Source organism: Symphodus melops (assembly GCF_947650265.1).
Source record: "Symphodus melops genome assembly, chromosome: 21".
Classification (NCBI taxonomy): Eukaryota; Metazoa; Chordata; class Actinopteri; order Labriformes; family Labridae; genus Symphodus; species Symphodus melops.
In genome coordinates, this window is record NC_136711.1 from 5,391,493 (window position 1) to 5,413,992 (window position 22,500).

General features: G+C 42.2%; 1 protein-coding gene across 7 annotated transcripts in view; it reads left to right on the forward strand.

Moving 5' to 3' along the window:
- rbfox3a (RNA binding fox-1 homolog 3a) overlaps window positions 1-22,500 on the forward strand; it is a 499,685-nt gene that overhangs the window by 318,263 nt on the left and 158,922 nt on the right. For 6 of the 7 annotated variants that reach the window (XM_079372549.1, XM_079372546.1, XM_079372552.1 and 3 more), the window contains exon 5: window positions 8,966-9,087. In XM_079372549.1, coding sequence (XP_079228675.1) covers window positions 8,966-9,087 — 122 coding nt within the window. Of the gene's footprint in view, window positions 1-8,965; window positions 9,088-17,519; window positions 19,262-22,500 lie in introns of those variants that run through there. The other variant, XM_079372553.1, reaches the window with a different exon arrangement.

Sequence of the window (22,500 nt, forward strand, 5' to 3'; positions counted from 1 at the left end):
CTCCTTTCTCTTTACCTGACAACTTTTTATGCACTCTCCTTCCAAGTTGTTATTTTTCTTCCAATCTCTCGGTACATGCGCACATTTCCTGGGTCCTTGAGGCGGAGAGTGAGTAAACAGTGTGTAAAATGTTTAACCAATGTGGACAGAGGCATATGGTGCGCTCCCAGGCCACTGCAGAGTAATGAAGTCGTATTTGCTTCCTGTTGTTTCGATCTGATTTAACCAATATTTGTTCATTCTGAATAATTCAATGGGTTTCCTCTATGTTGCGCCGGGCCTTAAATCTGCATGTATAATTGAACATATTTATGCTAATCTAATTGTTTTACAGTTAGCTGGCTTTGTAGTGCTTAGTCTCCAGAATAAACAGGCGACAAGAGGAGAAATCGGCACAAAGCTAGGCGTCTCCTCCCTGCCCTCCCCCCCTCGACACCCCATGGGAACTCTCTCAAAGCAGCTGTTGACAGAGGCGAGCGAGGCGAGGTGATTCCAGGCGGGGGAGAGTGGCACATTTCCAATCTCACATAAGAACGGGCTTTGAAGCAAACCATGCACCATACTGCGCTCACATTATATTATTTGTGTTTCGTGGCACTTCCAGTTAAGGCCGTAATGCCAGCAGCTGAATGCCAAGTTGCTTCCCGTGCACCAAGGCACCAGTCGGATTGTGAATGATTGCTCACATGCCTCTTTCTACAAGGAACAGCTTTTTACTGGAATGCACTTATCCACAGGTTCTTGGAGAGTGTTTGCATGCTGGCATGGGTGGTGTTTGGGATTTTATTGGGTATATTGTATAACTAGCTGGCTACATAACAAACTATTACATTACATCAAAGGGGTAAAAACAAGAACATAAAGGACATGTCAACACAGTCTTTACCACTGACTAGATTTGGTCACTTGATGATGTTCTAACAAAGGTGACTAAGATGTTTTATGTTATTTAAGCTATAGAAGTAATTTCAAAGTCATGTCAATGGTAAATTGTATAGCACTTTTCGAGTCTTCCAACTCCTCACACCGATTCACACACTGGTGGCAGTGGTTCATCCAGTAGTGAGACTATCAGATGTAAATAATCCCATTCATACACGTTTATACCTCGTAGACAAAGCAGCAGGAGCAATTCAGGGTGTCTTGCCAAAGGACACATTGGAGATGTTGCCAAAGGCTCTGAGGAACAAACCCTCAACCTTTTGGTTGAGAGACGACCGGCTCTACCGACTGAACCGCAACCGCCCCGTGTGTAGCTTAGTCAGTCAATATGAAATAAAAGCCAAGCTTGAAGAAAGTTCGCACAGCATGCAGGCCATGCACAAGCTGTTAAGAAGTCATGAACATCAACAACACCGTCAACATCACCATCATGAACATTGTACTCAACATCAACAACTGAATACCATCATCATAGGTGTTCATAAAGAGTTGCTTTAGCTTCAATTGTACTACCACGGTACAGAAGAGGAGAGGAGTCCAGCTAAAGACTCAGGGCCATGTTGTGAGGACGGGACCAGGCGCTTTTCATTGGCAGAGAGTGATGGATGGGAGGGAGTGTTTAACTGGATGAAGTAGTTCAGGGATGTGGTAGTCACTTGTGTTATTGTTTTTGTAAGTGAGCATCAGGGTTTTGAGTTAGATGCAAGTACCAACTTGAATCCAGTGGAAGGAGATAAACAGCAGGAGATGACATCTTCTGTTTTGGGTTGCTCAAAGACCAACCATGCGGCTGTTTTCTAGATTATCATTGAATGTGCATGCAAATTGCAGTAATGCTTACAATTAGACGAGCATGCACCAGGAGTTGTGTGGCATGCTCTGACAAACAGGGATTGATCTTTCATATTCTGTACAGGGCCTATCTACACGACCAAGCAATGGAGGCTAAGTGAACTGTAAGGATGGCTGGCCAAATCTTAAAAAGGATGAGCGTCAGCACCCCGTCAGCTCTTATGTCTGTCCACAAGCATATTATTTTGATGTGAAAAGCCAAGTGACATAGTTTAAATATCTAAAAAAATCCCTTGTTGTATTATCATCAGGAATTGTTGGGTTTCATTCATGCATATTGCTACTTATTCAAACTTTCAAGTAAATATTTTTGGTTATTTTTTAAGTGCAACTTCAGAATGCTGATTTATATCACTTGAATGATAAGTATGTGGGCAATCTAAATGAATGTCAGATAAAAAACATTGCTAACTTCACCATGCAGTCATTAACATGCCACACTGTTGTTAAAGGGATGCCTGGATTGTCATATCGTGTAGCCTTTGGCCACTAATCGAGCTGCTTTATTTGAAAAGGTGGTAGTCAGAACAAGCCAGCATCATGCATGAATTGATATTTTTTCTTCTTATACCTAATCCCATCCCATCCCAGATCTCTTCTTATGAAACCTACAAGTGTGGGTGTATTTGTATTTACGTCTATACCCATGCAATTATCAACATATCCATTTACAATCTGGCATTTTCAACACAGGAAGGATCAATCAGGTTTCCTTCCTCTTTACCTCTGCCTTAGTGGACCTTCACAACGGCTGCCATGTTTACTCTTCCTCAAGGTTGGGGAATTGGCCACCTCTTACTGCCCACAGTCAGTGTATATGGTGGGGGGAGGTAAAGTGCTCAGGGGCTCCTGGTCTGGCATTGCTGTGGCCCTGCTTGGGCTGGAGGCTGTTGGTAGTGGATCAAAGCCCTGCTGGCCCGGCGGCCAAGCCAGTTAAACTGACAGGAGCAGGCAGACCCACCTCACCAGCTGTCCCAGACCAAGAGCCAAAGGAGAAGAAAGGAGGGAGGGAGGAACTGCATGCAGAAAGGTAGAAGGAGGAGCTGTAGAGTGAAACTAAATGGGAGGTTAGGGTAAAAGAGTAGTAAAATGACTGTGAGTCAGGAGACTGAGAGGAAGGAAGTGATGTTTGGACGTGGAATGATGGATGATGGAGTTTTCAAAAATATGAAAACATTCCCAGAAATGGGGACAAGCAAAAAAAAAAAAAAAAGAATGTGAGCAGGAGAAAATAGAGAAACAAAAAATATGAATTGAATGAACAAAATGTTCTCTTGATTTGACAAAGAGTGAGGATATATAGCAATGTGCAGAATAGGAGAAGAAGAAGGATAAATGGACACAAAATAATGACACTATAAAGGATGCTGGAAGAATTTGAACGAGACAGATTTTTAATTGGAGATGATGGGATAGAGCAAAAAAATAAATAAATCAATAGGAAGGCAAGAAATTGTGTGTAAAATAAGGCTGCAGCAACCAAAACAAGACTGAGTCAGGTGAACTGGAAACCTAAAGGTAGACTGTATCAAAGTGAATAGAGGATGCTGAACGATACAGAGGCCAGGTTTTGTTTGACAGTCACTCACTCACTGGGTCTTATATTGTGGTGTCTGCGGGGGAATCAGCTGCTGTCCAACATGGCTGTTATTGTGTTTTAATCTGTGTCCGCAGGCCAGAGGAGGAGGATTCTTTACCATCAGGTAGAACATGAACAAGACACGAGCATTGTGAACTGTGGACATCACGACTCATGAGAACTAGTTTTGGATTATAGTATTCAGCAAGAGACTCGTGTTTTTATCTAAGGGCAAGGCATTGTGTTCAAATTTTCATTGGCGACAAGACAGTTCAGTCTTTGGCACAGTCACCTGTAATTGGCCGGGTATAGATACATCAGAAGAGGGATGGCACCTCCTTTTTAACTTGGGCTTATTGGTTTTTTATTGGTTTGGCATGTGATGGGAACAGTGGATGTATTGTGTTTAAATAAATTGAACTCAACATTCAATGATCTGTCAACAATAGGTACAAGATGGCCAATCAAAACCCTTTAGTTGGAGATACCTTTAAAATATACTTACACAAAATACACAATATACACAACTGACCCCTGACAACAGATGACATCATTGTGTCTGTGTCAAATGTTGATAACCATTTACATATTTTTTTCTTCCCTGTTTAAAACCAAAAAGTCCAGAGATGGATTCTTTTTTTGCTGGCAGACTGGGAGATGTGACATACGGGTTTCTGCTGCTCCCCTATAACCTGTTTGTTAGTATTTTTTTTGTATCAGAGCATGTGAAATAAAGATGGCAGAAAAAGTGATGTGTGCTTAATAAAGGCTGTTTTATTTGGCTGCTGTCGTTTGTGTGTGTGTGTGTGTGTGTGTGTGTGTGATGGGGGTGGTTGAAGGGATTGCCTGTGTGGGTATTTATACTGGAGGGAAGCTCAGTGAATGTATTTAAATCCTTGTACTACCTCTACATGGTTTGTCAAGGCCTTTTTATGATAGGAGCGAATCAAAAGCATGCTTCCCATTGATTTAGCATTGCTAAGTAATGCAAGGATGCAGAAATTAAAGCTGTGTGACCTTTAGTATGCCAAACAGATATTAAGTCACAACATCTTTTTTTTAGTGCATCATTTTTTTTTAACACTGCAAAGTTGCAGCTGTCCGAATAATAAAAGGTGGTTGGGGGAGCAGTTGGGACTCCCCATCAACCCATCTGTGCAAACATTCAGGCTTAATACCTTTAAAATAGAATAGAGATATAAGCTACAATATGTTTCTTTTTGTACTGGGCAGAATGCTGTGAATTTTGGGTATTCAATTATGCAGCTCCATGGGGAGTTATTTGGCACTTCTGGGTTGGTTTTATCTCAGTGTTGGTGTCATTCAACAGCCAATGACAGACGGCTGAAGATGCTCAGTGTCCACGGTGGTTGTTTGTTTTTTGGCTGCATTGGTATAGTCCAGGTTGTTGTTGTGAAGTGGTAGTTTTGCTTCATTATAATTAAGCACTAGCTAAAACTACAGATCAGAAAATTAGCATTGCATTCCTAGCATTCTTAGCATTAGCTTAGAGAACAAATAATGCCTTCCCAGCTAGCAATGCCCTTGTACTGCTAACTATGCTATTGGTATTGTGAAATGACCTGAAATGACCAATCAGTGTCTGGCTTTACCTTCGGACTCAGATGACTCACCTGCACAGTTTCGGGCTGAACTACATTGATGATCACATGTGCTGTTGTTGTGTAAGGAAGCACGCCACGCCTCCACAGAGTCCCAAGTCTTACAAGCAACATCAAACAAAGACTAGCAACTACCAACATGAAACAAAGACTACTGGCTGTTTATCTCAAAGGATGTGTTGGCTTGTATTGATCGAAGACTGGGGAAATGAAGATATGAGCATGCCCTAATAAACCTGATCAATTAAGAATTAAATCCATTCTAAAAGATATGGGGGTCCAAAGTTAGTTGTTTTAGTTACTTTTCTTTCAATTCTTGCTGCTGACTTTTGTCAACTCTTTAGTCTGGAGGGTGAACAGATTTCGGGAGGAAAAATGGCTTGTAGTGATGAAATTGTTCCCTTTATAACTCCAGGTTTGCATGTCTTAATGTTAGAACATTGGAATATGTGATTCAACACAGCGTTCATTGAGTTGATTAAAATGTCTTTACTGCAGCAGAGGAGCGTCTTTACTGGCCTGTGCATGCTGCAGAAGTGTTGTGTAAATCTCTGCTGTAGTTAGCTAAGATGCTGCCCTAGACATATTAGTCTTCAGATGACTGGCTGGTAATAGGAACCCATCGCAGCTCATCCATGAGCTTTTATTGGCCTTTAAGATTTTCATCAGCAGTTATTAGTAACAGTGCTGACCAATCCACTGCTCGACTTGATGGGCTGTGAAGTCTTTATTGGCTCCTTTGAATTGTTTGATGAGGACCACAAGAAGTTTCTTTTTCCACTCAGTGTGTTTTCAACGAGCTGCAGAGGAAATTGCTTTCATTGGATTGTACTTTAAATTTTTTAGTTGTTTGGGCGACAGGATTATCTAGTGAGTTGGGTGGTAGAATGAGCTTCAGCACCTTAATAACCTCCGATCAAAGCAGCCGAGCAAAAAGAGGCCGAGGTCGATGATTTATTAAAAAGGCACATTTACAAAACCCCCGAAAGAGTTTCACTGTTTAACTGTTGCTGGGAAACCTTCTTTTAATCGAGTGTAGAGATGACAGTAAAAATGATCTTACACTGGGGGGAGCATGAGCTCGTCCCCTGCTCATGTCCCAGCATGAAACAAAGAATTGTAAAAACTGACTGGCCTCTCTGCCAGTACATGGACTATAAGCCCTGAAGCCTTCTGGCCCTGAAGCCTTCTGGCCCTTATCCCTGTCCCTTTTTTTTCACGTTTTCTCTCTCTTACACACACACACACACCCACACACACACACACACACACACACACCCACACACTCCCAGGGGAATATGTTTTGGTGCTCAGAGCCCTCAGGGGAACACAGAGTTATAAATACTGGGATGTGAGCTGCTGCTTGGACAGAGAGTGGGTCTGAGCACCGGAGGAGAGGAGGCATTAAATTGATCTTGACTGGGGGAGTGTGCAGGTCACATCCGACTCTCTCAAGAGAAGAGAGGGTTTAAATCTTCGAATGTGGGTGCATGTAATGAACAGCAACAACAACTGCTTTATGGCAGCTACGGTAACTCCAAAGGGACACGACACATTACTCCAAAAGTCAAGAGCACATAACCAAAACAGAAACAAAAGACAATGTTGGATGCTCATTCCAGTGTTGTTATAAAGAGCACACAAACATAGACCAAGATGTGTTCCAGACAACTTTTGGTCTTGACAAATGTATTTTTTCTTATGATGAAAAAAACAAAACAAATTTCAGCAAATATTAAATCACTCACGCATTAGGTTGCTGTAATTCTTGTCTCTTGGTGAAATAACCTTCGAAGGATGTTTTAAACCCAGACCAGACAGCATTTTGTGTTTCTAAGATTTTTTGGATTTTTTTACGTCTGGTGTGCCTTTATAGGTCAGTGGATAGAGGAGGTTATCGGGGAGAGCAAGCGGGGAATGACCTGAGGTCGGACGTGAACCAGGACTCCACAAGTGTGGAGTATAGCCTCTATACACGGGACATAACGTAAACGCTCGGTTGCCGGCGCCCCTCTTGAGTTGTTTTTAATCATTTAATTTACACGGAACCAGGCGGACAAACTTGTTTCAGTAACACATGTTCAAAAATTCATATTGCTTTTGATTAGAACACATTTACAAAACAGAGTTATTCAAGCTAACAACTTGTCCAAAAAAGATGGCTGCTGAATGAATATGAGCCAAATACTGATTGTGTTTACCAAAGGCACGTCTGCACAGTTTTTAATGTAAAAGACAGGGGTAAAGAGAGAGAGAGAGAGAGAGAGAGAGAGAGAGAATTTCTGAATCCTCTGAAGACCTTTTGGATGGCCCGCTCATATTTTCTTTACCTCCTTGTCCTGCTATTCTTGCCATAAACACCAGGTGAGCCAAGTGGGGTAGCAAGCTGAGCCGAGCAGTAATCTCTCTGTCGCTCGCTCTCCTCCTCTCTCTCCCCTAAGTACTCTCAACCCACAGGGTGTTGACTGGGATGCAAGCCTAGCGGATACACAATTGCCAAAGAACCAGGCAAGAATCATGCCAACAGGCCATAACCATGCAACTGTGTGTGTGCCTATGTGTGTGTCTCTGTGTGTGTCTGTGTCGGGGTGTGTGTGTGTGTGTGTGTGTGTGTGTGTGTGTGTGTGTGTGTGTGTGTCTGTGTGCTTGCCAAACTACTTAGAGTGATGGAATGTAAGATAGATCCTTCCTAAGTGGAGCCAGGAGACACCAGATCGTGGCACAGAGAGGCAGTGAGTGTGATCTGGCTGAAGTGCATCTGAAAAACCCTGGAGGAGAGCTTCATTTACCTGCTCTCCTTATTTAGATCTCATCATTCACTGATGCTCACCGCAATCAAATTACGTGTTTTAGGCTTTCCTGTAATTACATCTACGGATTGACACTTCTCATCCATTCAGTCTGTGGCCTGTAGCTCATAGAGCCCGCTTTTCTCTCGTGTGTCTAAATAAAGAGCACTGCGGCCGATTTGTTGACATCATTGAAACATTTTTTTTTTTTTGTAAAGTTTTAGTTGTAGTCCTCTTGTCATATAATCAAGAGACAGACGTCCATTAGCGTCTTTTTTTCCAATATTTTTTGTTGTTTTTCTTTCCTTTTGTTCATCCCGTCCTGATTCACACACGCTGCTCATGTTTGTTTGTGTCCATGTGCTTGTGCAGGGTTTGTTGGAGTGGCTCAAGGTTTGACTCATTCATCCCAGTTAGACCTCCCAGCGCTCCCTCGAAAGCATAAGAACAGATGTATTTTGTGTATAAACAGATAACGGCTTTCTGAACTCTTCCGAAAACTGCCAGATTTGTGCTGTCATATTTGCAAAACTGATCTTGGCTTTTGTTGTCTGGACTGTGCGCAGAGGAGAACTCCTAGTAAAGCAGTCACTTTCAATCCCTTCTCAAAAGTTCACAGGAAAACGGTCCAGAGAGCTTTTCACAGTTCTGTCAAAAAGTATTTCATCATTTTCAGAGACATTTCAAACCAACTTTATCTCTATTCCAGCCATGTTCCACTGCAAACAAAAACTCTAAGACGAGCAATTATTGCCTCTTTTGTCAATAATCTTCTAATTAACTGTTAATTTATCTGGGCTTTGTTCCATCATATACATAATGCTGCAATATGGCCAAACTTATACTTTCCCACTTCTCTATTATCCCTATTCATCCCATCTGCATATCAAATGCATAGCTGCAGTCTGTTATTTTAGTGTAGACCAGCCACGTTTAAGCAGGCTTTGGTATTGTCACAATATCACAGAAGAACTACAAGAAGGATTTGAAGTAAGATGGTTTTAAGCCCCGATTTATCGAGCTCGCAGGATGAGAAAGACTAAATAAATTAACGTGAACTGGTCGTATAAGAACAATATCATACCGCTGATCTGTTGTGTTACCATCCTCTCACTGTTTACCATGTGTTTACTGTGTCTTCATGCCGTGTTGAATAATTACTTGTCTTTTTTTATTTGCAGAAACCAAGCCAGGAAGTGGTCTGTGCAAACCAGGAACCATTGCTCTGTTTGGTAACGTGGTTTACAACGGGCTGCTCAACGAGCACTTCTGGCACTTCGGGGTTCCCCTCGTCACCAGACTGGTGAGTTTGTACTCCTCCCCATTTTATTCCTTCTCTTCTTTCCCCCGCTAAATGACCTTCTCCCCTCGGCTTTGCCTCTTTGCTGGTTTTATCTCTTCTTGGCTTTCTCTCTCTCTTACACACACACTCTTTTGTGACTGATGGTTCATTGACAAAGGACTGTGAGCAGCCTTGCTAACAGAATGCATGCATTAATGTTACACTACAAGTGGATCACAGTGTGTTTTTCCAAGTCATGGAGAGTTTATAAAAAACATGTTCATAATAAATCTTGTGGTCTTCATTTAGTGGGAGTTGCTCGAGTCCATCAAGGTCTGAAGTGTTTGTACAGGAGAGCAATAGTTTTATAATGTCTCCATTGGGTTGAGATATTAATTGACTTGCCTGCTCTTGGTGACCAGACGAGTTTGTCTACTTGCAGTTTCAGCTGTTTTAAAAAAATTGACAGTCATGTCATTGCTCTTGCTAAATCGGCATCAGAATCATTTGTTGAGATTATTTTAAACAAACCTCTTATATTCAGATACAGCAGAAAACCAAACTGCTGATCTGTCTGGGTCCAGACCATCATCGCTTACATTCACCACCTTGAGTGTCTGAAAAACTTTAAAGCTGCTCTCAGCTCCTCGAGGCTGACCAGCGACTGGTTCGATGGTATGAGTCAGCTGCAGACTCAGCCCTGCCAACCCTGAGTAACATTTCAGTGTGGAGTTGAGGTGAGCCCATGTGAAAATGCAGCAGGTCATACTAATGCAATATTGTGTTGAAAACAGCTACAGAAACTAAATAGTAGTTTTCTGTGTCAGTGGTGAGCTGCCTGTCAATGTTGGCAGCCATTTTTTACTGAAACTAGAACTTACTGCTACATGTACCTTTATAAAAACTAGGGGCGGGACTTTAACACGTTAATTACGTTCAATTAGTTACAAGAAAATAACTTCTTTTTTTTTTTAACACATTTAGTCACGGTTTGCTTCATAAACAGTTCGGAACTGTTTGTCATTGCTACACGCTAGCTTATCGTTAGTTTCGTGCTAGCTTTTTGCTAGCTAGCTTTTTGCTAGCTTGGCGCTAGCTTTGCACTAGCTTTGCCACAAACAAGAAGTATTTGACTGTTTTCTGGACCAGAAAGCATTCACGCCACCCAGTGTGTATCATGTCCTTTTGTGTCACCTGACAACACAAAAGGTTCAGAGAATCAGCCTGAGGTAAAGCTTGCTGGTCATCTTTCTCCTTTCTTTCATCTATAAATAACACCATGAGAGTTAATTCCTTTCCAAGCTTCTACCAATAATGACATGTTCTCTCCAACATCAGCCCTCCTGATGACTTTCCTTCAGGACCAGTTCTATAAATAATGGATTTGTCTCCAACATTAACACAAACTAATGCAATTTTAGTGGTATTTCAATTACATTTGAATTAGTCTGTAACCTCTTCCATGTCACTTGCTGATTGCAAGGCTCCGTTTTATTGAGCTGCTGATAAATGTTATATTTGATAGATATCGATGTTGTCTCTCCGTCAAGATACAGCAAAGGATATTTGCTGGCTCAGTTTGATCACTCGTCCATGAAACTATGATACACACACACACACACACACACACACACACACACCGACTTGTCTGCTTGTTTATTGCCTCTTATGAAAGACAGCTGATTTTAGTTGGTATTAGTGAAAATGTTGTCTTGGCTGTTTTTTATATATAAGATATTAAAGTCAGATAATCGATCACTGCTTGGAAACCAGAACCAGATGTTCAATCAAATCTTGAAGCGTAAAACTTTCAGAATGAGAACATGGAAATGTTCAATGTTTACTTTTAACTTTATTAATATTTAAAGGGAGCGTCCCTGCACCGCAGCTGATATCATCAAAAAATATTATTAGCTTCAGAGGTTATGTTTTATTTACCGTGATGTTCTCTGACGCACACCCACATTTTCTTTTTTGTTTTTTTAATTGATTCAGAGCCTTGCAAATGTTGGGTGTCATGGAGTTGGAGCTCTTTAACAAAGATACAAAAGTTAACATCTGGCCCCTCTCTGCTCTTACTTCAGTGTTCACAGCTCTTTATTCATCGTACATGCAGATTCAAAGTGCAGTATTCAAAGGGTTTGGTAGGGGGAGGGGCCCAGTTTGAATGTTGGAACAAACAATGACGCTGAAAAAAACAACGTCATGCAATGTTAAGGTCTTCTTCTTTTTTGTTTATTTTTTTCATTTCCAGACCTGAATCATTTTCATCTCTGGGTTGATTGATAAAAGTTGAGGAGGCATTAGGATCAAAAGAAAAGCATTTGATGCAAAATAAAACATCCAGATAAACGATTGAATTCTCGGGTCATACACAGGGAAATGTATCATTCCTGCTTCATAACTAGCTAGTAATATGTTATGCTTACTCTACACTGTAGTATTGCTACATGGATTTCTTCATAATTGTGTTCCTTTATATGCAAGAAACCAAGTGTGTAAAGGTCTCTCTGGCTCTGTGGTCTGGATTATAAACATACAGAGACCCACTAGATCACGTTCTTTTCTTCATAAAGTTCAGCTTAATTTTGCCATGATGACTTAAAAACATTCATGTTGTGTGATTAGGAAGATGATGATAAAATCGGGTTAAACAGGAGACGAGGGGAGATCAGATGTTCTGGCAGTAATTGGTGTTTGATGAAGTGAGTGATGGAGAAGAGATACTCGGTAGTATTTACTGAGGGTGGATTTTTTTTTCTCCCCCATTATAGTCCTTACAGAACATGATCCCACCATGCTTAACTTTCATTTCCTTGCCGCCAGCTAATTATCAAACATACATGTGAGTGCTCTCGCTTGCATTTCCTCTTCTGTTAGAATCATCTCTCTATAAGGAGACAGACAACGTTTCTCCCTTTTTCCCCTCCCTTCCATTAACAAGAGCAGGGTACGTGTGAGGTTTGCAGAGTGGCTGAGTTCTGAAGAGCAGACTTACAGCAGCCTCTCCTGATCTGCTGCCCGAGCTGCTGGTCATCTCCTCGACAGGTTCTGGTTATGCGGAAGCAACACAAGGCTGAAGCAAAGCTTCGAGCAGGGCCGCTCAGATCAAATCCCCTATGCTCCAGAGCCTTCATCTCACTGTGCAGTTTGTCTGTGAAGTTCACAATACATTTAATCTAGATAGACTTTTGAGAAATATGGCAATAATTAATAAGGCAGGGAGAGTTGATGACCCGATAAAGGAATTGGAAATGGGTTTTTGATTATGTTTGGGGAAGGAAAAAGAGGAAATGATATCACACTGATTAGTTTAAAGACACTTTCCTCCAAGAAAATCAACAGCATCAAAAAATACCCCAAAACAATGTATTTTTACATACATTCACGTAACATAGCTCAGTTGTTGGATGATGCTGTAATAGCTACAAAGACGATAGGGATGGGGATAAAATGCTGTTTGATTTCTGATACAACAAATGAGTTTATTTAAACCCTGATGTTGATGGAGTGATCAGTTCAACCATTAACAATTCACTTTCATGTCTAATGTTAATCAAGCATTAAATGTAGTAAGTTGATAAAGTCGATTTCTTCATCTAAACACATAATGTGTAACAAAGGACTTTTGTACGTTAGAAAACATTCTGCCAAATTATCACGGGCACGGTTGTTACAGCCGTCGGCTCAGGAAATGCAATGCTTCATTGTAATATCCAGCTGCCAGGCAATGCAAGTTGATTTCTAGAAGTACAATCATACAAGTGAATAGTGCTTTACAGAGTTAAAGAATTTTGTGAAAATTAAGACAGGACATAGAGGACAAATAAGATATTACAGGTGGCATAGCATGCAAGATACATGTCACCATGTTTAAAAAAAACAAAACTAACGTGTCTCTATCCTGTGTTGTTTTCATTTCAAGCGATGCTGTACTGTTTTTTTATTTTATTTTTTTTATTTATTTCTGGCATTTTCACCTTTATAATAGAGGGAGGAAAGTGGACAGAGGCGGAAATCAGGGAGAGAGAGTAGGGAGAGACGGACGCGAGCCCGGGCCGCCAGCGTGGGGACTATAGCCTCGATACATGGCGACACACGCACTGCTGCTGCGCCACCAGCGCCCCCGCTGTACTCTTTTTTGTACTGTTCTTCTAAGTCTTGTTTGCCTTGAGAGCATTTTTGCACAGTCCTATTACATGGCTCTATAACAGCTCTAACCCAGGTGTGGTCAGGTGTGTCCCCAGCTGGAGGAAAAGAGAGACGAGGGGAATGCCAGTTTGTGCAGACTTGCACACCTAATGGACACCTGTTATTAAGATGCAACACATTCCAGCTCAAACACACCATGAACCTTATTTTTTTTCCTCCCCTCCTGGAAAGGGAAGAGTAAACAGTAGTTGAGCCAAAGCAGCCTGCCGAGTTTTTCCAGGTGAGAGATAGCTCGGCGTGTCTGGCAGCAGACAGAGAGTCAATGAGAGGAACCCCGGCAGGAGGATTGAGATCAGGTAGAGCTGGCAGCCCGGCTCTCTGAAGGCCTGATGCAGACTCTGCTGGCAACACTCAGTGAAACACATACTGTAGCATCCAGACTGAGAGAGAGAGAGAGAGAGAGAGAGAGAGAGAGAGAGAGAGAGAGAGAGAGAGAGAGAGAGAGAGAGAGAGAGCTTTTCACACTCCGCCTGTGTCGCCTGTAAGCAAATAAAGAAAAACATTGCAATGCTAATGCTATTAGGCTGCATTTATAAATAGCAATTGAAATAGGTGTAGTAAACATTTTTGGGATTGTCCTTCTAGCAACACTGGTTTTCATAAAAAATAAAAAAAATGATCATTCGATATTAAAATCTATGCACAGTGCGTCCAGGATTATGGCTGGTGGATCTCTGTACCATGTCGGGCAACAAAGGGTTAAAACATAATGTTGATCATCAGCGGTTCAGCACAGAGTGCATCCGTTGTCTGTGTTCTACCCAGTCAGTCTTTATTAAAGCTTTATAAGTTGTAATTGCTTCATGAATAGATAATAAATCATTCACTCATACTTTATAGATGAGTTATTACACATTAATTAGGTAAAGCCTTTTTTGCGAGGCTGAGCAAAAGTCCCACTGCGAAGCCTGCGTCAGCGTAAACACACCAACGATGACTGACACACTTCACCTACAGCGTCAGCCCAGCCTTCACTCTCTGTACATTAAATTCAGCCTTTACGTCACTGTTGACCTGATGTTGCTCCTTCCCTCCAACAACACCCAGCCACCAGCAGTCTGTCGTTATTTTTGTATTAGCTCACTCACATGCCGAGTCTGGCCTAACTTATTCATGACCCTGACCTGAAATAGCATGACACCCACATTTGATAAGAAAATGTTCTCTTTTGAATGGTAGTTGCTGGGGAAAAAAGAGCCGTATGTCATCTCAGGGGGGGAAGCAGTGACAGAGAGTGAGCGCTGAGGCTGCACACCAGGCATGCATACATGTATGTAAATGGCCTCATTTCAAGCAAGTCTTAAAAAACCAATTCCAGCACAAATGGCTGCAGATAATTTGGTATTCATAATCTATTCTAACTATTAACACACTCATTATTTTGTTTTAATATGTACATATATATATATGTATATAGATATACATATATAGATATATAGATTTGTTAAAGTCCATACATCAAACTTGAAAAGTTTTCCTCCTTACGTTGAGGACGGTGTGACGACTGCGCTCTCCTTACGGTTTATTTTTGTGAAAATTCAGCAGTTGGTAAAGTAAGACATATATGATGCTGAGGCCACGCTCTTGTTTGTTCAATATAGTTACACCAATACTTTTTTTTTTTTTAATGAATGTGCTTATGTTTTATTGATGATGAAATGATGCACATCACCCACCAAAAAATAAATAAGAAAATAAAAATAAACTGGAAGAACTCACCACACTGAGAGCGTTTGATGCAACTTTAATATGGAATGTATTCCCTCAATGCAGATCTTAAAATAAGTTCTCCGACATTTGAAGTGGAATAGTTATAAAAGAGCTAATGTGCATAAATCAACTCCCTGAATCAGTACACTTCAGAATCCAACCTCGTACATGTGTAGAATATGGAATCTGACTCTGCAGGGCTCTGCAGGATGGCTGTGTTGACTGTGTTCTCTAACCACAGTGTGATCATGCCTCTGCATTATTTTCTGTCTTTATAGGTTTTGAGCTAATTACTATTAGTATAGTAGCCGATTAGTTAAATCTTCATACCTCAGTTTTCTTTGAGACATCTTTTTGTTACCTTGCCACCTGAACATTTCTCCTGTTCCTGGTGAAAGTCAGGTAAGCAGTGATGGCTGCTAAAACTGGTCTTACAGGAGTAAACCTTTCATTTTCCTTCCATCGCACACTCTCTCGATTTGCTGCTCATTTAATCTCTGTTTATTCAGCGAACACACCAACGACTTCTTTCCAATAAAACAACTGTGGCATCAGCATCAGCATTGTAGGGACTTCGGCTGCAAAGTGAAGGGTCACTGGATCAAGTTCCGGTGAGCACCAACAATATAGAAGTTGGTCGGGTTGCTTGAGAGGTGCTGGGTCACTTCTCAAGTGCTGCTGATGTGCCGATGAGCAGGGCGCCGAACCCCCAACGGCCCTGGTGTGCTCTTTGTCTCGCAGATCCACTCTGAGACCTCTCCACGAATGCATGTCCACAGGTCCTGTTTGTGCATGTGTGTAATGTGGGCCTCTGTGTTAGAAGCATGTCTCAGTTACAGATACATCGCTCCCAGTGAAAAATAATTTAGTCATTTAAAGTAATAGAGTTTAAAGTTGAATTTCACTCAGGGATTAATATGCAATAAAAAAAAAGACTCATTATGTCTTCATTTCAGAAAATAAAGTTGTTACCACAATAGTGATGCTAATTCTGTTAGCCTGTCCATGTCAGTTCCATTCTATTATGTGTTAGCATCAAGGTTACAAAGTAAGACGTACATCCCGCTCCATCAGTGAGAATTTGGCCGAAGAATAATGCACCAGCGGCTCCTGGGTAAGAGAGAGAAGTTCAAACAGCCTTCAGAACATACAGTAAGGAAGTCTGTGGCTCACATGAGAGCAGACACGTGAGGCCTTCGACTTACTCTTAAAATACTGACCAGCATCTTCTTTTAAGGTTTATTTGTGCAAAGAATAATGTAAGGTCATTTTAGCTGACATACATGAACATGTATCAGCAAGGCTTCCAATTGACTGTTTGTAGACATTGACACACACAATTATATAAATACGTTGTGAAGGTTAGATTTATTTTACAAAAGGTATTAAGGTAGTAAAGTTAAAGAGAAGTATGCAATAAATCCTTCTTTGAATTAGCCTACTCAGCTGTTTTAATCTCCATCAAGTCTGCAGATATTTCCTGAGAGCAGCCGAAGCCCTTGCTGTGTTTCAGTGAGTATTTACTAACATGTCTCCCTCTCCAGTTCTCCCAGTTTCTGTCTGTCTGTTTTAACTTCTTGTGCTTTTACTGCACTCTCTGCTTCTGCTCTCTTTGCCACTCTGAACAGGCTGATTCACATGTACTGGAATTCACTCTGCAGATTGCTGCGACTGGAGGAAATGCTCCAGAGTCTGTGATCTGAGCTGAGCCGAGTCCACAGCAGCAGTCTGCTACTCAGATACAACACACTGTTGAACACCTTGATGGAGTACGGAACAAAGCTGCGGGATGAGAGATGTTTCCGATTTGCAGCTGAGATTGTTTGTAATAAACAGCCTCGGTATTAAACTGTTCAGAGATGCATCTTTATGCCGACAGCCAAGTGTTTTCAAACAGACTTCTTTATATTTGAACCTGGCATGAGAGAGAAAGTTTGAGTTTAATTAAGCTGATGAATCTTATTTCATTTTGGACGTCAATTTTAATTGTGTTTATTTATTTTTTTATGCAGCCAGTGTGAATCAAATGAGATTGAACTTCTGAGCAGCTACGCTGGTTTTGATTTTCTAATAAGATGGAGCGTCTCTGTCGCTCGGTGTTTGGCTGCAATTGCAGCGCGACACAAAGACAGACACCGAGCATTGCAGGAGTGGCCCACCGCTCCCAGTGTGTGTGTGTGTGTGTGTGTGTGTGTGTGTGTGTGTGTGTGTGTGTGTGTGTGTGTGTGTGTGTGTGTGTGTGTGTGTGTGTGTGTGTGCAGGGAAAGTATCTCAAGTGAAGTGAAGGGTTAACATGGCAGCTTGCCTCAGTGGTGTATTGACTGTACTGGGTGGGAGGGAGGCAAGGGGGTGAGGGGGTAAATGTGCTGAGGCAGGCTACATCCAACCCTCACCCATCCAGCTCTCTCTCTCTCTCTCTCTCTCTCTCTCTCTCTCTCTCTCAACCTGTCTTTCTAACACAGCCACACTGCAAACACACCCATCAACTGTGCGCACGCACACACACACGCACACACACACACACACACACACACACACAGACACACATATATTTACACCATTAATGTATTTTATCGCCATACACAAGGATATTATGTGTGTATCTGTGTGTCTGTGTGTAACATACAAGTCATTAGAAAACTAACTTCAAAAACTCAAACATTCAAAACACAGTCTGCGCAAACACACACACACACACACACACACACTCACACACACACACACACAAACACTTAACTTGTGCATGGCAGTCTGCAGTATTCCCTTCGCACCACTGTGGGCCAGACCAGCTTGGCCAAACCAGTCAATACACACACACACACACACACACACATGCACGCACACACATGAATGCATGCACACATAAACAGAAGCACACACTTGCTCTGCAGAGAAGGAAAAAAAAAAAACAGAGGGAACAAAAGAACGACAGGAAAAGATTCAGCAGCTCCGGTTGAGCTGTTTACATCTCTTTCACTTCCCCCCCTTCTTTTCTTCTCTGGTTACACAAGTGCTCTAAATTGTATTTTGTTTTGACGCCCCCCCCCACACACACACACACACACACACACACACACACACACACACCACCAACCGAACCTCCAAACCTCCTCCTCCTTCTACCCGACACTCCCAGTGCAACTTAATGAAACCGGCTGGTGTCGTTGGCTCTTTGCATAAGAAACAATATGCTGCTCCTTCTTCCTCTCTTTTCCTTCCATCTTTGTGCTTCTCTTTTCCTCCCTCTCTCATCTTATTGTTGTCTCGCTCCTTCTTTCTTCCCTCCGCCGTCAACTTCTACGCAGCCGGTCGCTGTTCTCTACTACCCAGCGTGTATCTGCAACACCAGCATCCCTTCCTCCCTCCTCCCTCCCTCCCTCCCTCCCTCCCTTACTCTCTCACCCCCCTTCCCCTCTGCACTTGTCTCTCTCCGCTTGAAAGCTGCTGTGCTACTGTACCTTGTGGTGATCTTCAGCTTCTCCCACCCTCCTACCCCTCTTCGGCGCTCTTCATCCAGAAATGCTCTAGAAGAGAGTCTGCTTCAGTCTTGCGTCCCCTGAAAGCAGAGCTGGAACTACCTGGAAGAATAAGGCGTAGAGAGAGTGTGCGCTCACACTAAGAGAAACAGAGCGCCGGACACTTTACAGCAACTACAGAAAGAGGGGGGGGAAAAAAGAGGAGGCAGGAAGAGCTGAGTGGGCAAGAAAGGGTGCCCTGTTGGAGAAGAGGAGGAAGAAGACGCATGAGAAGACGACGAAGAAGAAGTGAAGTTACCAACAACAGCAGAAGCGAAGAAGATTTATTTCTTGTCCCATCCACTCTTTTTCCATATCTCTTTATCTTATAGCGGAGGGAGAGTTTTTCTTCTTTGAAAGATTCAGCGTGGAGGAGAAGCAGCGTGGCGACACGAACTTAAGCTCCAGAAGAGTCAGCAAAGAGGACGAGCGACTTTTTTGAGAGGGGGGAAAAAGGGACACATAAAAGTGGACTTTACAACTTCAAAGCTGCAGCTGCAGAACTACAAACAGAGGGACAATTTGCAGGGCAATTAAAAGACACTGAGCATTAAAAAAAAAAAAAACTGCTGAAAGAAAGACAGAGGAGTCAAAATCAGTGCACAACAAGAGGACAGACGTACCAAATAAAAGAAGACAACAGAGAGAGGAAGAAGGAGGAAGGACGAGCGCTGGCCTCTCAGGTGTCCTTGCATACCCCCGTCTTCCAGCCCCTGGTCTCCCACCCCCTCTCAGCCGAGATGATGATGTATTTCTGGGTGAGTACCGAGGCCCCCTGTGGGGGACACTTCTGTGTGAACCCACACACACACACTGACTGAGACCCCTCCTTCGACATGCGACACATGACTGTGCCTTTCTGCGCTCCTTCTCTAATCCGCTGCTCGTATTTCTTCAGATGATTAAAGATCTCTGCTAATTGATCCTTTTCGTTTCATTACCATCTCGCACCGAGTGCATAGATAAAGGTTTCTTTGAACTGTGTGAGACTGAGTGGCTAAAGTGACAAAGCAGAACAGCGTTCTCACTCGCAGGGCCCTGACTTACTTCTGATCGGCTTTTGATTGATTTATTAGCACTGATAAGCTAAACGTTGATTGCATGGGATGCTTCCCCTCTTTGATTGTGTTGTGAGCGAGAGCAGGATGTCTTGTGTTTTTAACGAGTCCGATCTTGAGAGTTCCATTGTGGCTGAAGCGTCAGATACTCGATCTGTCCTCAGCCAGTGTCATACATACCAGTGACATGTTTACACTTGTGAAACACGTGGATTTGATGTTGAAAAATGAATGAATGTCAGGAGCGCTTTTATTCTGCCTGAAGACGAGCTGTAGCAGCACACAACAGGTTTTTAATCTGAAAAGAAGCATGACGTTGTAGGAAGTGGAACGTAGAGGTTTAAAGATTTTAAAGATTTTGATGATGATACAGTCCAGTATGTGTGATGGGGGCGGGGGGGCTTTTTGCCTTTGCAGTGGTCACACTCATGGGACGTCCTCTGTATGTGTGTGTGTGTGTGTGTGTGTGTGTGTGTGTGTGTGTGTGTGTGTGTGTGTGTGTTTGTGTGTGTGTTTGGTTGTTTCTTAAGCTGTGACTGTGATATCGGTTGTTAAAGAATGAATGAAATGAAGCTTTCTCAGGTTGAGGATAAATTCCAGACGTGGGGGAGAGAAAACCTCTCCTGCATGTTTCTAAAGAACATAACGTGTGATCCAATAACAGAGCAGACATTTACAGTTTTTCACCTCATACAACCATTTCCATGAAATGGTTGTATGAGGTCTTTTTGAGCACCATTTAAAAATATATTACCTGGAAAAATAAACAAGTATTTCTCTACAGTTGATAAAAGGAATTATTATTAATAAATAATAAAGTTTTTTTCCTCACATACTGTAACAAAGCCTGTTTTACCTGCTCATTAAACACGCCTCCTTCATAAATCCAGCTGTTTACATATGAGATATCATATCTCAAAGTGACTTAAAGAAGAAGTAAAGTGATGATATGACGCACTTTAAAGTTTAAAAAGAGGGCTGAATGTCATCTGGAAAGCATTGAGAAGATTTGACAGAGAGGTGACTCTCAGCTGTACTCCCTTTATTTACTGACATCATTGTGTTTGCATTTCTTTCTGTTTTTACTCGAGTTTGAAGGATGAAGTAGAAAAAAAACAAACCTCTGGGCTGAAAGTGTCTGACACCGTGTCCTTTCGTTCTCTTCGGTGAGCACAGTGTGGAAGTTTAGCGCCTTCAAATCTCACTGCTGTTTGTCACATCTGCTCGTTCTGAATTGTGCCACGTGATCTTGCGTACTTTTAATCCCTCGATTTACTGCGAACCAAGTCAGATTGAAAGTTCATAGACTCAACGTTAAAGAAAAAAGCCTCCAGTGCCAGCCTCAGACAAGAACGCCACACTTCTTCTTCTTCTTCTTCTTCTTTTCTCTTCAGCCCCTTTATTAAAAGGCCACAGAGGTTCAGTCTGCTTTATTAAACTAAATATTCATTTAGAAAAACAGGCTGCTATAATTAGAACTGTCACCTACAGCAAATACGCTGCGGCTCTCCCAACTTCTGAAAGTGCAACACAAAATCCAAACAAGCAAATTAAAGAGACGGCAGAGAGATAGGAGGTGATGATAACGGTGATTAATTGCTTTTTTTCATAAAAAATCGCTCCACCACATGACAGTTTGTCAAACCGAACCGGTAATAACATTCAAGCAAGTGAAGCTGGCACCAGTGTGGGGTCACCTCGTGTTTCAGGTTGATTGTCCTGCCACTTTGTCTAAATGTATCTCAGTCGTTTCTGCTTCAGACATCTGACTTACACGTGTCGTTTGTTACAGTGTTGTTTGTTGAGTGGATGTTTCTGGTTTGTCAGAAAATGTCATTATGCATTTTTACTCAAATATTATCTTCAGGAATTTGGTAAATTTTTATCTTTTTTTTCCCATTTCAGGTAAATACATCTTGTATTAAAGCAGCTGTTTGCAGCAGGCAGCCTGCAGCCTGAAGTTTGCCACAGCAGAAAGAAATGGTGACTGAAAAGCTGCAAAGAAATGCTTTCACAAGAGAATCTGTGGAGACAAGATGTGGCAATGGCTTTTTGCCTTTAATTGATAGGAAAGCAGATCGACAGGAAGCAGGAAAAACAGCATATGTAGGATATGGCATGCGGGAAAGGAGCCCCAGGCCCCCTGCTTGGAAGACCTAAACGCCTGGACATCTGCACCCCGATGACTTTGACTATTAAACTAAATTAGCAAAAAATCTTCTCTTAATGCCGGCGAACATCATCATTTATACAAGATCGTTAACAAGGCTGCACTGACGCAATGAAAACTTTATCAAACTCATGTTGGCTTACTGGTGTCAAACAGACGACGCCTGCGAGCTAGTTCATGCAGTCAACTCAACAGCACTGACTTCACACTGCCTCGTTCTCAACGATCCCCTGACGCCGCCGCCTTCCAATTAGCCGTCCATTTAAGACTTCCGGTCTCTCCCTCTCTGCTCTCGTTCTGACCTGCTCGAGTACCGCCGTCTTGTGCAGCCCCCACCACTAGCACAGCCCCCACCACTAGCACAGCCCCCACCACTAGCACAGCCTCCACCTGTAGGCTCCGACTGAGGGGTTTAAGAGCTCATCCCATCACTCCTCACATTTCTGAATGTATATTCAAACTGTGAGGAGTGATGAGGTCGGAGCCTCAGAAAAAAAGCTATGATATTTTAAACAATGAAATGAGAATTGAAAAAAATACAAGATGTATAATTTTTTTTTTTTTTATATGTAGGCGAAATGATGATGGCGGTAAACACACTGTCGAGCATACCTTTTCTTTCTCTCCTTAAAAAACCCCTCAGCTCTGTGCTGAGTGATGCTGATGTTTTGACTCTCGGCATGCTTGAGCTGTATCATATTTTCAGTGTGAAACATCCTGTGTGTTATGAGCTCAATCACACTGTTTGAGCGCATGTTTCAGTGAGCGC